The sequence below is a fragment of the Equus asinus genome, chromosome X (genome assembly GCF_041296235.1).
Source record: "Equus asinus isolate D_3611 breed Donkey chromosome X, EquAss-T2T_v2, whole genome shotgun sequence".
In the NCBI taxonomy this organism is placed as follows: Eukaryota; Metazoa; Chordata; class Mammalia; order Perissodactyla; family Equidae; genus Equus; species Equus asinus.
The window spans coordinates 34,802,696-34,816,585 of NC_091820.1; the positions used below are offsets into that span (position 1 = coordinate 34,802,696).

At 39.9% G+C, this 13,890-nt stretch overlaps 1 protein-coding gene across 14 annotated transcripts in view; it reads right to left on the minus strand.

The window, feature by feature from the left end:
• HUWE1 (HECT, UBA and WWE domain containing E3 ubiquitin protein ligase 1) overlaps positions 1–13,890 on the minus strand; it is a 145,012-nt gene that overhangs the window by 64,945 nt on the left and 66,177 nt on the right. For all 14 annotated transcript variants that reach the window (XM_044764244.2, XM_070503308.1, XM_044764246.2 and 11 more), the window contains 5 exons: positions 7,166–7,272; positions 6,734–6,911; positions 5,779–5,870; positions 4,754–4,965; positions 128–185 (listed from right to left, as the gene is read on the minus strand). In XM_044764244.2, coding sequence (XP_044620179.1) covers positions 128–185; positions 4,754–4,965; positions 5,779–5,870; positions 6,734–6,911; positions 7,166–7,272 — 647 coding nt within the window. The remainder of the gene's footprint in view (positions 1–127; positions 186–4,753; positions 4,966–5,778; positions 5,871–6,733; positions 6,912–7,165; positions 7,273–13,890) is intronic.

Genomic DNA, 13,890 nt, shown 5'->3' on the forward strand with positions numbered 1-13,890 from the left:
CCCATTGCTCTGCACTTTAAGGGTCCCAGTAAAAATAAACATGGAAATCACTGGACTATTTGGTATCCCCACACATTTTCCAGAAAAGCACACACCTTTACTCAGTTTGCCCTACCATGAATCTTACCACATTAAGGATGTAATCCATGAGGGGAATAGGAATACGTTCCTCTGTACCAACAACCCTGTTAAGGGAGAAAAGAGTGAGTTACACAGAAATTCACAATACTAGTGCAAGAGAACAAAGTCAGGAAAGGGAAACAGCATGAAATGCTAGGCCTTTCTCTAAGTCAGACTTATAGCCTTTAATATATAAGCACAGAAAAAAAAAAGTTGAAATCAGTTCTGAAGCTAGCTTTCCTAGTCTGACTAGGTTGAGAGCACACAGGGAAAAACCAAGCCTTTACAAACCCAGCATTCGTACACATCTCAAAAGACATTATCCTATCTTGGGCAAACTACTGTAAGAGGAATTCATCAATAGGAAAATACTAAAAATAAGCAAGTTCAGGGGCTGGCCCAGTGGCGCAGCAGTTAAGATCACACGTTTCGCTTTGGCAGCCCGGGGTTTGCTGGTTTGGATCCCGGGTGCAGACCTATGCACCACTTGTCAAACCATGCTGTGGAAGGCGTCTCACATATAAAGTAGAGTAAAATGGGCAGGGATGTTAGCTCAGGGCCAGTCTTCCTCAGCAAAAAGAGGAGGATTGGCAGCAGATGTTCGCTGAGGGCTAATCTTCCTCAAAAACAAACAAAAAAACCAAGCAAGTTCAATTAAGAGACTAGTTAAACATTTGTTTGAAGAAATGTGCCAGGACAAAGAAACAAATACATAAACATCTTACCATGTTCTTGCATCAAGTTTAAAGTTATAGAGAGCAGGAAACGGAATTTAATTTTCTTCAAAATTCCATGCTTAGATTGACAAACTATTCAGAACAAAGTTGGTCAAAAATGAAGCTAACACCCAAGGCCTCCTTCCCTAACAATCTGTGCTTGTGTCACAACAGTTCCTGAACTATTCTCAAAAACCGTGATGAGGTCTTTTGCTTCAGATGTTTCAATGCTACACTGCAGAGCAGAAGGCTGCAATGATGCCACAGCTGCAGAAAATGCAGCCTTTAGCCCAATGGCTACATCTTGGCTTTTGCAAGAAATAAATAGAGGGAAAAAACCCAAAGTATATTGAAGTGACACAAAATCTACCCCAAAGATAAACCCCAGGAAGGGACAAAATTTGAGTTGAATAAGGAGCCTTTGGATATAGACCTTTGGAGCAGACTTGGGGAGAAAGGGCAGAGTTGGAAGAAGGGAGAGCTAGGGAAAGAGAGAGGGGAAGGAAGTTGGCAGGAAGCTAACACCACTTCTCACCTCTGAGCAAGATAAAATGTGAATAAAGATTTAGCAGGCAGGAGGACATTTGGCAGCAAAATGTAGACTAGGCAGAGTGGAGAGGCAGCACGAATGGCTTCAGAGACAAAATATCCAAAGCTAGGGTTTGAGTAGGATGTTGTGAACATGCTCAATGAAGAATTTGGGAAAGAACTATGTACAAAGGGAGGACCTATAAGCCAGGAATGAAATGACTCCACAGGAATATCACAAACCTTTCCTTGATGGTAAAGTTCCTCCTCAGAACCACTGCAGCATTCCTTGCTACTTACTTACAACAATTATCCATCCTTGCTTGGTTGCACCTCCTTGGAAAGAACCCAGAGATCTATCTCTACAGCTAAGGAGTGCAGGTGTGGCTCTAGCCCAATGAGACATCTGCCCTTTTGCAGAAGCCAAGTATAATAGCAAAGAGTCAAAGCAGTATCATGAAATGGAACCCAGGTACGTCCTTCATTTGCTAGATGGAAGTTGTAGGGGAGAACAAGAGAGAAAATAAACCAACAGCGGTTCTTAATCCAACTCCAGGAACAAAATTATTCAGTAACTACTTTTCTCCCTACCCTCATCTTTTGGCTTCCAGGCTCAGGACGTCATACACTAATAGTAAAAATGATCAACTCTCTCCAGTAGAAATCCCCCTACCAATTGGTTTTAAGAAAAGTCATTCTAATCTTAACCTCACATGAAACTTTGACCCATAGCACCTTTGAAACAATAAAAGACTGCACTCCCATGATAAATGAACTAATTTACCTTAACTGTCAAATTAAAAACTTCCTGTCTCTCTCCCTTCTTCAAAACATACACACATTACCAAATTCAATTTCACTCTGGCCAATTTTACATGTGTATTTATGGTGCTGGAGCCCTTAATCAGAAGTAAAGGAGAACAATTCCAATTGAGTGTTATAGTACAGTGTATAGCACAACAGATCTCATGGGTGTTTTGGGGCGAGTGGGTGGATGGGAGGAATCAGATCTTTCTTCCAGCTCTTGGGGAAACACAGCTGACTTTGGCAAAGGACCCCTCCCACTGCGCCATGATTCAGGGAACAACTGCTTCTCTGCATTTGCTGCCTTTAAAGCCCAGAAAGTTGTTATTCAAATTTCAAACACTACTTATATAATCCATTTCTTTCAAGTTGTTCAGCATAGGCAGTTAAGTTAGGCAAAGTAAATGGAATCAACCACAAAATAAACCATGGTTCACCAACTAAAAACCCTGGTTACTTACTGGCAAGTATATTCATCCCCAGCAATATCAGTTTTGTTCAGATCAAACAATTTAGAAGGCAGAAGAAAGAGGCCAAAAGACAAGTATTTTGAACAACCTGTACTAAACACCTCTGAATGTAAAACAGAACTCCCATGTATGTGTGGTAGAAATGTAGTGGCGAAGTTTCCTTATTCCAGATCTCTAGCACAAAACCATGTGTCTCAAGACCAAATACAAACACCATTTTCAAATACTAGCTGCTGATTTTGGAAAAAATCTAAGGGAAAAGAACATTGTCTCAGCCTGGAAGAAACCTGGAAACTCAAAAATTCATCAACAGGAGAACGGATAAACACTGTAGTATATTCATTAAATGGAATACTACTCAGCAATGGAAAGGACTCAACCTACTGATAGATGCAACAACATGAATCTCAAAAACATGTTGAGTTAACAGAAGCCAGATACAAGAAAGTACATACATCAGATATGATACACATATAAGACTCCATTTATCCTATTTATATGATGCTCTAAAATAGGCAAACTTACTCTATGATGACAGAAATAAGGTAAGTAGCTGCCTCATTTTTGGGTGGGGAAACAGGAAACAAAATCTGTTTTTACTGTATAGAAATTATACCTCAACAAAAATATTGGAAAAGATTAACTCATGTGTGTTTTTATGGCACTGGAAAACAGACGAAGGCATGGGAGACAGGAATCTGTTTGGGAGTCCCACTGAAGAATTTTGCATTTGTGGGTGAGGTACGAATAAGACGTTTGGGGAGAGGGGTGGCACACACTGCAAATTTTTCTAAGCCTCTTGCCATACTGGCGGAAAGTACATAGCAATTCCCACCATAGCAACTGCCTGGGATAAAGACATCAAAGAACTTTCCCTTTAATATATTGTGGCTTTCAAAATGGAGGCCAAGGGGCCAGCCCAGCAGTGCAGTGGTTAAAGTTCGCACGTTCTGCTTTGGCGGCCCGGAGTTCGCCGGTTTGGATCCCAGGTGCGGACATGGCACGGCTTGTCAAGCCATGCTGTGGCAGGTATCCCACATATAAAGTAGAGAAAGATGGGGACAGATGTTAGCTCAGGGCTAATCTTCCTCAAAAAAAAAGGAGGCCAAGTTTATAGTCTCTTGCTTTTCCTTCCAGCCCTAATAATCCACATAGTGACCCAATCGAGGCTTCTAAAAGTGGCAGAAGTGGAAAAGTATATATACGTGTCAACATTTGTGAGACTCTTAGATATAGTATATGAATGAGGTAGTGACGAACACCCAGACCATGGAAAAATATCGATACCATTGAACAGCAACTGCTAAGAGTCCTTTGCAGCTCAGAAGCCATATATGACTAACACTATGGTAGAATATTAATACTTTGGGCCTAGATTTCTACTATTTCTTCATTCTCATTCATGTTTCATCAGGCCCAGTTCTCTTGGCATTTAAGACTCAGGAAGTCCTTAATCTAATGCTCTTGATTCATTCCATCAACTCACTAAATAAACATTTATTGACTGATTACCCACTACGTACAAAGTGACTGGGATACACTGTTAAATGAGACATTGTCTCTGCCCTGGAGGAACATATAGGTTAGTGGGGGAAACCATTAGAATATACAAATAATTTTAACAAAACTGTTAGGAGAACACAAAAGATCAACTTCCCATTTGGAGGTAAAAGGAAAAGCGCCTTTAAAAATGAGACATTTGAGCTGGCCTGGCAGGAACTGGTAGATGGAAAAGAAGATAATTTGGGGATGGGGCATAAATATGGATAAAACACAGTGACATGTGATATTCCAAGAAAAGCATGTAGAATGAAGAGATATGAGGGCTTGAGAAAATGTCAATTTACTATGATAGCTTGAAATCTGGGCATGTTAGGTCTAAGGTGCCTGTAAGATGTCCAGGTTCAATTTCATGAACAGCTTTTACAAAAAATAGCTTGCTAGGGCAACCAATACAAGCACAAATGATACACAAGGGTCAAGAAAGAGAACTATGGACTCTTAGGGCCGGAAGAACTTCATAATGATCTAATTCAACTTCCTCCCTCACTTTTACAGATGAAAATGGAATGCTCAAGATCACAAGGCTAGAGAACCTGTCATGCGAAAACTTACTGTTGATTAGGCTCTGTTTCATTCTGCTGGGCAGAATTAAAGCTCTGCATGGCCTGTACTTCCTCTTCCTCCTCATCCTCACTAGAGGCCTCTTCTGCAGCATGATTAGATCTTGGGGGAGGAGCAGTGGCAGTGCCATCTGCCTTCTGGATTGATGGCTTCTGACAGATGTATTTAGGGTCTCTTCCAAGATTACAGATTTCTTCAAGTAACTGAAAGGCATAGGAAATAAGAATATTTATTAGTTTAACGACAGGGATACATTCTGAATAATGCACTGTTAGGTGATTTCATTATTGTATGATTACACAGTGTACTTACACAAACCTAAATGGTAAAGCATACTACACATCTAGGGTATATGGTACTAATCTTATGGGACATCTGTCTTACATGTGGTTTGTCACTGACCAAAACGTCATTATGCGGCACAGAACTGTAATTAAGGAATGGGGAGATGACTAGCGTTTTTGGAGCATTTTCTATGTGCTATACACAGAAGTGCCAAAACACTTTATATACATGTTATATACACCATACCTGGATTGTAGTCATCAACCCCATTTTACAAACAGGGGAACTGAAGTTCTGTTAAGTTAAATAACTTGTTCAGGATCACATGGCTATTAAGTGACTGACTCACTGATTGATCTGACTCCATGTCCTAATTTACCAAGCACCAGGAACTCATATACTAGTTTCAATAATCCTAACAGGCAACTGGCAGGGCTAGTAAATGTGAAAAGAAAAATTCAAGAAACAAAGATTAGAAAGGGTAATATGCTTTTACAAACAGAAGCTAAGCCTTGGCAACTTGTTAATATCCTATATAGGAAAGCAATACTTAAGTGACTTTTTTTTGGGCAAATGATCAACCTAAGGACACAGAGAAAATGAGGCAGACATAATCCTCTTATAGGCATAGTCCAAGAATCCAAATGACCTCTAACAGGCCAAGCCTTCTTCTAAAAACTCCACCTTCACAGCTCTCCCATACCTATGATCACAGCCTTATCAATTCCCACCTTGATGATTGCAGTTGTTGCATCCGTTTTGAGAGTGGGCTGATGTCTCATGAGCTCATCAACAGCACTCCCCAGGTTAGATGCAGTATCCCCTTAAAGCAAAAAACGAACTGTTAGAAAGACTAAAGAAAATAGAGCTTAAGCTATTTTCTGTGCCAATATAAGGAGGAAAGAAGAAATTGAGATGGTTGTGATTTTCTAATGCCATGCTTTCTTGAATGAATTCACACCAACCTCCGCAACCAAATCACTGGGGAGGAATAAGGAAACTTTATCTCTACTAAACATATTTTAAAGTGACTATATGTGCTACATTCTATCCTAGCAATCTCTACTGTCAAGGTCTGAACTAGTATTGTGGAGTGGAGAGAGAGAAAAGAAAGAAGCATAAATCATTAACCCTCTGGCTGCCCCAGTAAAGAATGATAGTGGCTAGAATGCGACAGTGGTGGCCGAAAGCACATTTTTGAAAATTGGATTCTTTCCGGAGCACGACCTTATTGCTATTCCTCAATGATCTGTTTCTCTAATATACTGAGAAGGAAATCTACTCATTTGTGACTATCTTAGGGACTTGGATATTAGAACAGAAGATTACCAGGATCAACACCTCGGGACGTCACATCTCCTGTTGCTGCAGACTAGATGGTGGACCTGGAAATCTACTGCTGCTCTCTAATACCCGTTTCTCACCAGCACCATGACAGTACATTTAACAGTGAACTGTTGAGAAGCATGGAAATATTATGAGCAGAGGCTAAGTATGAAGTATTCTTTTCTACCTGCAATACAACGTATGGTGATAATTCCCATTAAGCTTAGCACACCTAGCCAGAAAAATGATGTGAGGTCAAGGAAGGGCTTCCTTGCCAATTGGTGGCTTGATAATCATCTAAAATCTTGGTATAACACAGCAAACCAATTATTTATTGTAAGATAAATCCTGGTGACTTACCAAGGGGATCAGAACTCCTCCTCCTCCGCATGGCTGGGAGGTAATCTGGAGATAGAAGAACTTTGAAGAGACGTTCAAAAGGCTGACACTGTACAAATGACTGAAGACCTCTGGCATTCAAGCAGAGTGCACTGAATACATTTGGGAGGGAGCCAAGTACTTCACGGGTAGCAGGAACCTAGAGAAAAGATAAAGTGAGCTTAAAGACATCTAAGAGTTCAAGTGTAGATGCTAGGAAACTCTGGCCAGGGGTACTGCACAGAGAGATAAAAGGGATCTTAATGACCAGGTCCCAATTAGTGTCAATACTACATACAAAAGACAAGATAGGAATTTCATGCTATAAGACTGCTTTAAGGATATGTGTCTGTATGTTTTTGCAGGGAGGGGTATGCATGAAGTATTCTTTACAGAGCATCAGAAAGAACTCACATCTTTAATAAGCAGCGCATGCAGCATGACATCTGTCAATCCATTGTCCTGGAGTGAGGAGAGCAGTGATGGTTCTTGAAATACAAACACAGTCACCACTTCAGTAGCTAAAAAAAGATGAGAAATATGAGAAACTGAGAGATTCTTCCCAGGTATTAAAAGCAAAACTCCAATGGCTTAAAAAAAATACTCAAAACGTACAATTTAAATGTTTGTGCTTACTATGAAATGAAAGTTCCTAATATTGCTCATCAGAGATTAATCACTATTAAGAATTTAGTGACTACCTTTCAAGATTTTTATGGACAATGTACAGGTATGACAACTATAGTTAATAATAGATAAACCTAAAAATACATCCCTTTTTGTCTGCTTAAGCAGAAAAAAAATCTAAGATGGAGGGCTGGTTTGCTGGGTTAAAGTGAATGTAAACTTAACTGATGAAATATATAGACAAAATGCCTTCTAAAACAATTTTTTTAAAAAAAGACTGGCACCTGAGCTAACAACTGTTGCCAATCTTTTTTCTTCTTTCTTTCTTTTTTCCCCAAATCCCCCCAGTACATAGTTACATATTTTGGTTGTGGGTCCTTCTAGTTGTGGCATGTGAGACGCTGCCTCAGTGTGGCCTGACGAGTGGTGCCATGCCTGTGCCCAGGATCCAAACCAGAGAAACCCTGAGCCGCCGAAGCGGAGCGTGCGAACTTAACCACTCGGCCACTGGGCCAGACCCTAAAACACCTTTTCAGTAACTTAAAAATACCCCAAGTAGTGTTAAGAGTCCTTGGGTATTAATCTGACCATGTTTTTGACGATAATTTTTGACAAAGTAATATTTAGAAATGTGCTGTAAAGACTTTGCTTCTAGAATGTGACAAAAACTCTACTCAAGAGCAAATAGTACAGCATAACTCATTCATTAAAAAGTAAAAGAGAAGCTAGAAAGAAAAGAAAAAAGTAGAATTAGGTGAAACTGAAAGCAAAAGGCACGAATAATTAAAAACTAGTCCTCTGAAAAGACAGAAAAATCTGACAAACTTATGGGAAATCTAACGAAGAAAAAAGAGAGCAATATGTATTATCAGTGAAAAAAGAAAATAAAACTGGATTCAGAACAAATAAGATCTTTTTACAAACTGTATGCTAACAGGCGAAATGCAATGCTTTTGTAAAAAAGTCATAAAAAAAAATCAACTCTCAAGAAATGAGAGCAAAGCAGACCACACCCACAACCATGAGAACTTTTAAAAGTAAAAAATGTCAAGTAACAGCAAGGTGTCAAACCAACAGTTTCATATGTGTTATTAAACCTTCTAGGAGCAATTAAGACAAGCTTCCCAACTCATTTTTGAGATTTTTAAAACTCTGGTTTTAAAATCTGACAAAATAGGGTGCACACACATACAATATCCATAAACCATGTATAAAACAAACTAATAATGCTGATGCCTGAGATCTAAGAGAAACCAAAGGATTTTCAGTTCAAGATGGTGAATAGAGCATCTCTCATCTATTCCAAATGCCACGGAAATGGTAGATAAACGGCAATTACTGGGGACCAACAGTTGTCAATGGCATTTGGGATTTCTCATGGGCTATAAACTTATGGAAAATTCAAGTCCTTTTTTGGGTTCCTACTGGTATATGACAGATCCCTTCATAGACTCTCACTTGTACAAATGTCTGAATTCTAAGGGGCTATACTAAAATTGATAAACTAAAATTACTTTCTACTAGAGGTTACTTAGACATCAAATCTGTTATTTTACAGAGGTCTAACTATAATGCTATGTCATAATGCTACTGTGCAACAGGAGAGTTTAAATCCTCTTTTAAAATTAACAGATAACCAAGAATTGTAATATTAAAAAGGACACACACAAACTAATTAGCTCCAGATGGAACCAAGGAACTGACTCCTGAAAGAGTTAAGTAATGAAAGATAACTCTTAAAAAATTTATGATTGAAATCAAATTCTAGAATCGACAAAGCCCATATAGCAAGAATCTGTTAAAACAAAGGGTCTCTTAAGAATAAGGAAATAGTTGGAAATTAAAAATGTTTGTAAAAAGTAAAGAGTTCCATAATGCAAGAGGTACCTTGAAAGATTATACAGAGATATTCTTTCAGAAAGTAAGTTATATGAGGCTTATTAGCTATAAAATAGGGTTCTGGGAGAGAACATATAAGTCAAAAGGAACCAAAGAAATTTTCCTGAAGCAGAAAAAAACCATTCAGATTTTTAAAAAGGCCTAACCAAGTGCCAGGAGGAAACACTGAAGAGAAATAGAACTAAATACACATCATGGTGAAATCTGTGAACTCCAAGGGTAAGGAAAAATTGAAGTTACCTACAAAGGAAGAAGAACCGGTTTAACATCATGGTTACCTACAATATGTAACATCAGAAGACAATGGAAAAATATCCACAAAATTCTGAAAGAAAAGGAAGTGTAACACCTTAAAAATTACTCAAAGATGTACTCTAACAAAATTTAAAAATTAATCAAAGAGAGGGAACGTCAAGGGTTACTAAAAAAGAAAGAAAGAAAGAAAATAGTGAGAAAGGAATGAAGTAAAGGCAGGCAGAAGGTCTTATTTTGTCCAGTTTGGCAAGAGACAGAAAAAGAAATTTAACAAGTTTAGATGTCAATAAAAGAATATAAGGATAACCATTACAAAAAAAGGAGTAAGAAAATTAATGTAAGATTCAGAATATGAAAAAAAAATTAACATAAAATCCAAGACTTTAGGAAAAAGAAAAACAAACATACTGGAGATCACAAAAGATGTCAACACTATAAAATTCCTCCTTTAAGATAATAATGCATACTACTTTAATAAATCATTCTGCTGAAAACAACTAAAAGTTGGATTAAATACTTGATACACCTTTTAAAACATAAAGAGCAAAGTAAACTATAGTTAAAGGTCCAAACTAAGCCAAAGTGGGATTTCAGAGCCTCAGGCTGTTGCCTTGAGTAATTTACCTAATCAAGTGACCCTGGCTTTCAAGACTGTTTAAGGTATCAGGAATAGGACATAAAAGCACAGGGATATACCTTTATTGAGTAGGAAATCCAGTAAAAAGGAAGTCTGTTTATATTACAGATAGCAGTACCACCTATTACATGTGATGGAGCCTGTTGGAGAGTTCCTGCTTTCCACTCCATGAACAGGTCACTCCCGATAAAGGACTGGACTTAAGAGTCAGCCCAACGGGACATCTGATTGCAGTCATTTTGGCCCTAGGCAACACCTCAATAGAGGTATATCCATTGTTCATATTTTTATAGACTCCTGGGTGGTAGCTAATGGCCTCATTGTTTTTTTCTGGTTGATGGGCTCAAAATAGTCATCACATTCAGGACTGTGCTTTATGGGGCCTTCCACATTGGGAATATATTGCTGCTCAGACTTTACATATTACAATTAAAGTCTCATGTCTCAATTCACGTTAAGGCTGCCACAGAGGAAGTTCATTTTCATGCCATGATGGCTCACTTACACTTTTCAAATAAGCTCAGATATTACCTCCTGCCCCTGGCTGAATGGGACCATGAGACCTCCAGCTGTCGCAGTTCCCAGACCCTTAAAATTTGGGCTAAATTCCCTGGCATCCTCAGGCCACTGGTCCTAGCCAAAACTCTGGCCTCCCAATGCAATCTTTCCGCCTTGTCCTGCCATTGGCATTATGGCCAATGGGAATCCATACAAAGAGGTAAGATAAACACCCCTTCTCTGACTGGCAAATTCATTTTATTGAGCCACTACCCTAATCTGCTGGTGCAAACTGCTATGCCCTCACAAAGGCTGATTGTTATACAGGCGTGCTCTTGGTTTATCCTTCTTGCCATGCTATTGTCAACACCATTACTATAGGCCTCACTAAATGTCAGTTCCCTTTGGGCTTCCAGATAACACTAACTCTATCAGGGTACACACTTTATTGCTCATTCAGTCTGGGCATGGGCTGCAAAAACAGGTATCATTTGGAGCTTCCAATTTGTCTTACTGTCTCCAGACAGCAGGCCTAAGAGATATAATGACCTACTCAAGGACACACTCTTAAACTTACAAAATGGACAATGGTCTCCTAAATGGGTCTCTCTTTTGCTCCCTTTAAATAGCCTAACAAAATGCAACTAGGATCTCTCTATTCCCTTTTCTAGCCACAAAAGGGGACATTTCCCATATATGAACTGATGATACCCAAATAAAATCCCTGTTCACTTAAAGACACTCCCTCTCTTTCTGAGGAAGATTAGCCCTGAGCTAACATCTGCCACCAATTCTTCTCTTTTTGCTGAGGAAGACTGGCCCGGGGCTAAGATCCGTGCCCATCTTCCCCTACTTCATATGTGGGACGCCTGCCACAGCATAGCTTGATGAGCTGTGTGTAGGTCCATGCCTGGGATCCGAACTGGCAAACCCCAGGCTGCCGAAGCAGAGTGTGTGAACTTAACTGCTACGCCACCAGGCCGGCCTCGATACCTCCCCTTTTTGATCCTGGTGCAATCTATGCTAGATTGGCACCTGTATTGAGAGTGGGTAATAGAATGGGATCCACTGAAAACCTAGGGCCCTTGCCCTCTCAAACAGACTATTCTGTATGCCACAAGAAAGGTCTCTGCCAAAATCCTTTTCCAATATGACAGCTTTAAAGGTTCACTAATGGAGGTCCCTCTTTATAGGAAATGGAGGTCTTGGTACCTGCCTGGTCCTTCCAAAGAGGAAAAGGAAGATCTGAAATTAGTTCCCAATACTAACATTCTTAAATAGGATACTAGCTCTGGACCCATCCTATTAGAGACATATTGAATGGGAAACCACTACAAGATCTGTGATAACAATGCCTGTGACTCCCATAATAAACAGGTACCTCTAGCATGCCAAGGCCTATTGGCCACAGGTCTGAAACTACTCTGGAACACTGCGGCTCTGGTTGGCCTGGCAATGCCTTGTTTGGCTCCTGGCCTGGGTCTGGAACAGAGCACAAGCAGACTTGAACAGATAAAAATGTGGCAGGGCTAAGAGAGGAGGTGAGAGAGAAGAAAAGGCAATTGGGGAAGTTAAAAGAGATACAGCTGGGTAGAAAAGTGGGGTAGAAGAGCCAGAGGTAGGATTTGGGAAGAGTCAGAATCTTTATTTGGCAGGTTTCAGCATGGAATTGTTGCAGTAGGACATCACAATCTCACGAGGCTCTTCCTCAGTGACTTCCCCTTCATGCTCTTCCTAGCCTCACTCACCAATTGAGTCTATACAATGATGGCCCCTCCCCACCCCCCCACAGGACCCCATTGAGACAATTTTCCCTAGCATTTCTGCCCTGATAGAATTTGGCCACCAGAAACTCTACCCTCCAACCCCCTTGGGCTACTGGTTCTCTTGTGACACAACTCCTGCTCAGCAAGATCATATATTCTACTCCTCCAACCACTCCCTTCTAACCCATACATCTTGACCTGTGTCCTATGGATATTTAGTACCCAGGACACCCTAGATCCAGCTAGACAGTCTAGCTCTTTCATCAAGTCTTGCCACAAAAGGGAGCACTGGGCCATCCTTTCACCTATTATATTGGGCCTCAGCACCATCTTTGGTGTAATAATAGGCACAAGTTTAGGTATTTTCAATTCTGTAACAGACTCATCTCACAGAGGCTACCCAGACAATGGTACAACTCCTGGCCAACCACATAAACCAAACAGTTAAGGCCTTAGAAAGCCTTTAATGAGGAACAAAGCAGTCTAATTGCTATGATAGCTGATAATAGATTGGTGTTAAATTACCTACTCCTATTTCAAGGTAAAGCATATGCCTTAAAGGGGACCTCCTGCTGCATGTGGGTCAATAATACAGGAAAGGTATCCAGAATAGTTCAACAAATAAAACAACAAACCAAAACAGCATATTATATTACTAAAATACTCCAAGAGAGTCTCAGACCCCTGTTAATTTCTTTTCCTGGCTGTCTCCTTCTGCCTGGGGTGAAAGGCTCTACACTATCATTTATAAAGCTAAAATAATAATTGCTGGCCCAATTATTTTGGGTTGGCTTGGCAAATTTGGTCTCTCTCAAGTACAAGTTTATTTACAGGAAACCTGGGAGGTTGCTATGCTAATTCAAACATCAGGGATGAATTAAGATTCTAGAAAAGGAATTTTGACCTCCACCGATGTTTGCTTCACTGCTCTAAGTCTCATCTCCTGTTCCCTGCATCATCCTGAGAAGGCTCACCTGCTCCCCACCCCTACCCACAAGCACGTGTGTCCTCTTGCTGCCCCTTTTAAATTTCCCCTTTACAAAAAAAAGGCCTCTGCACTTGCTTTTCTCTCTCTGATAATGGAGCTTTCTCTCAGAGAGAGCCAACCTTTCCTATCCCTTGACTTGGGACTTCTCCACCTGTATAACAAATCTTTCTTTGATTATACTGAAGGACTACTGTCATGAGTTTTGCCATCTAAACCTAACCTCAGGAGGGAGTCTCTCCATGTCAAGATGGAGTTGCTATAACACAAGGGAACACTTCCTCAACCTGATAAAGAGGAACAAAACCTTTAACACAAAACCTTCTGCCAACCTCAAACTTAATGGTGAAATACTTAATGCTCTTCCCTCTGAGTTCAGAAACAAAGCAAAGAAGCCCATTCTCACCACTTCTATTTACCAATGCATTGGAAATCTTTACCAATGCAGTAGGACAAAAAAAGAAATAAAAAG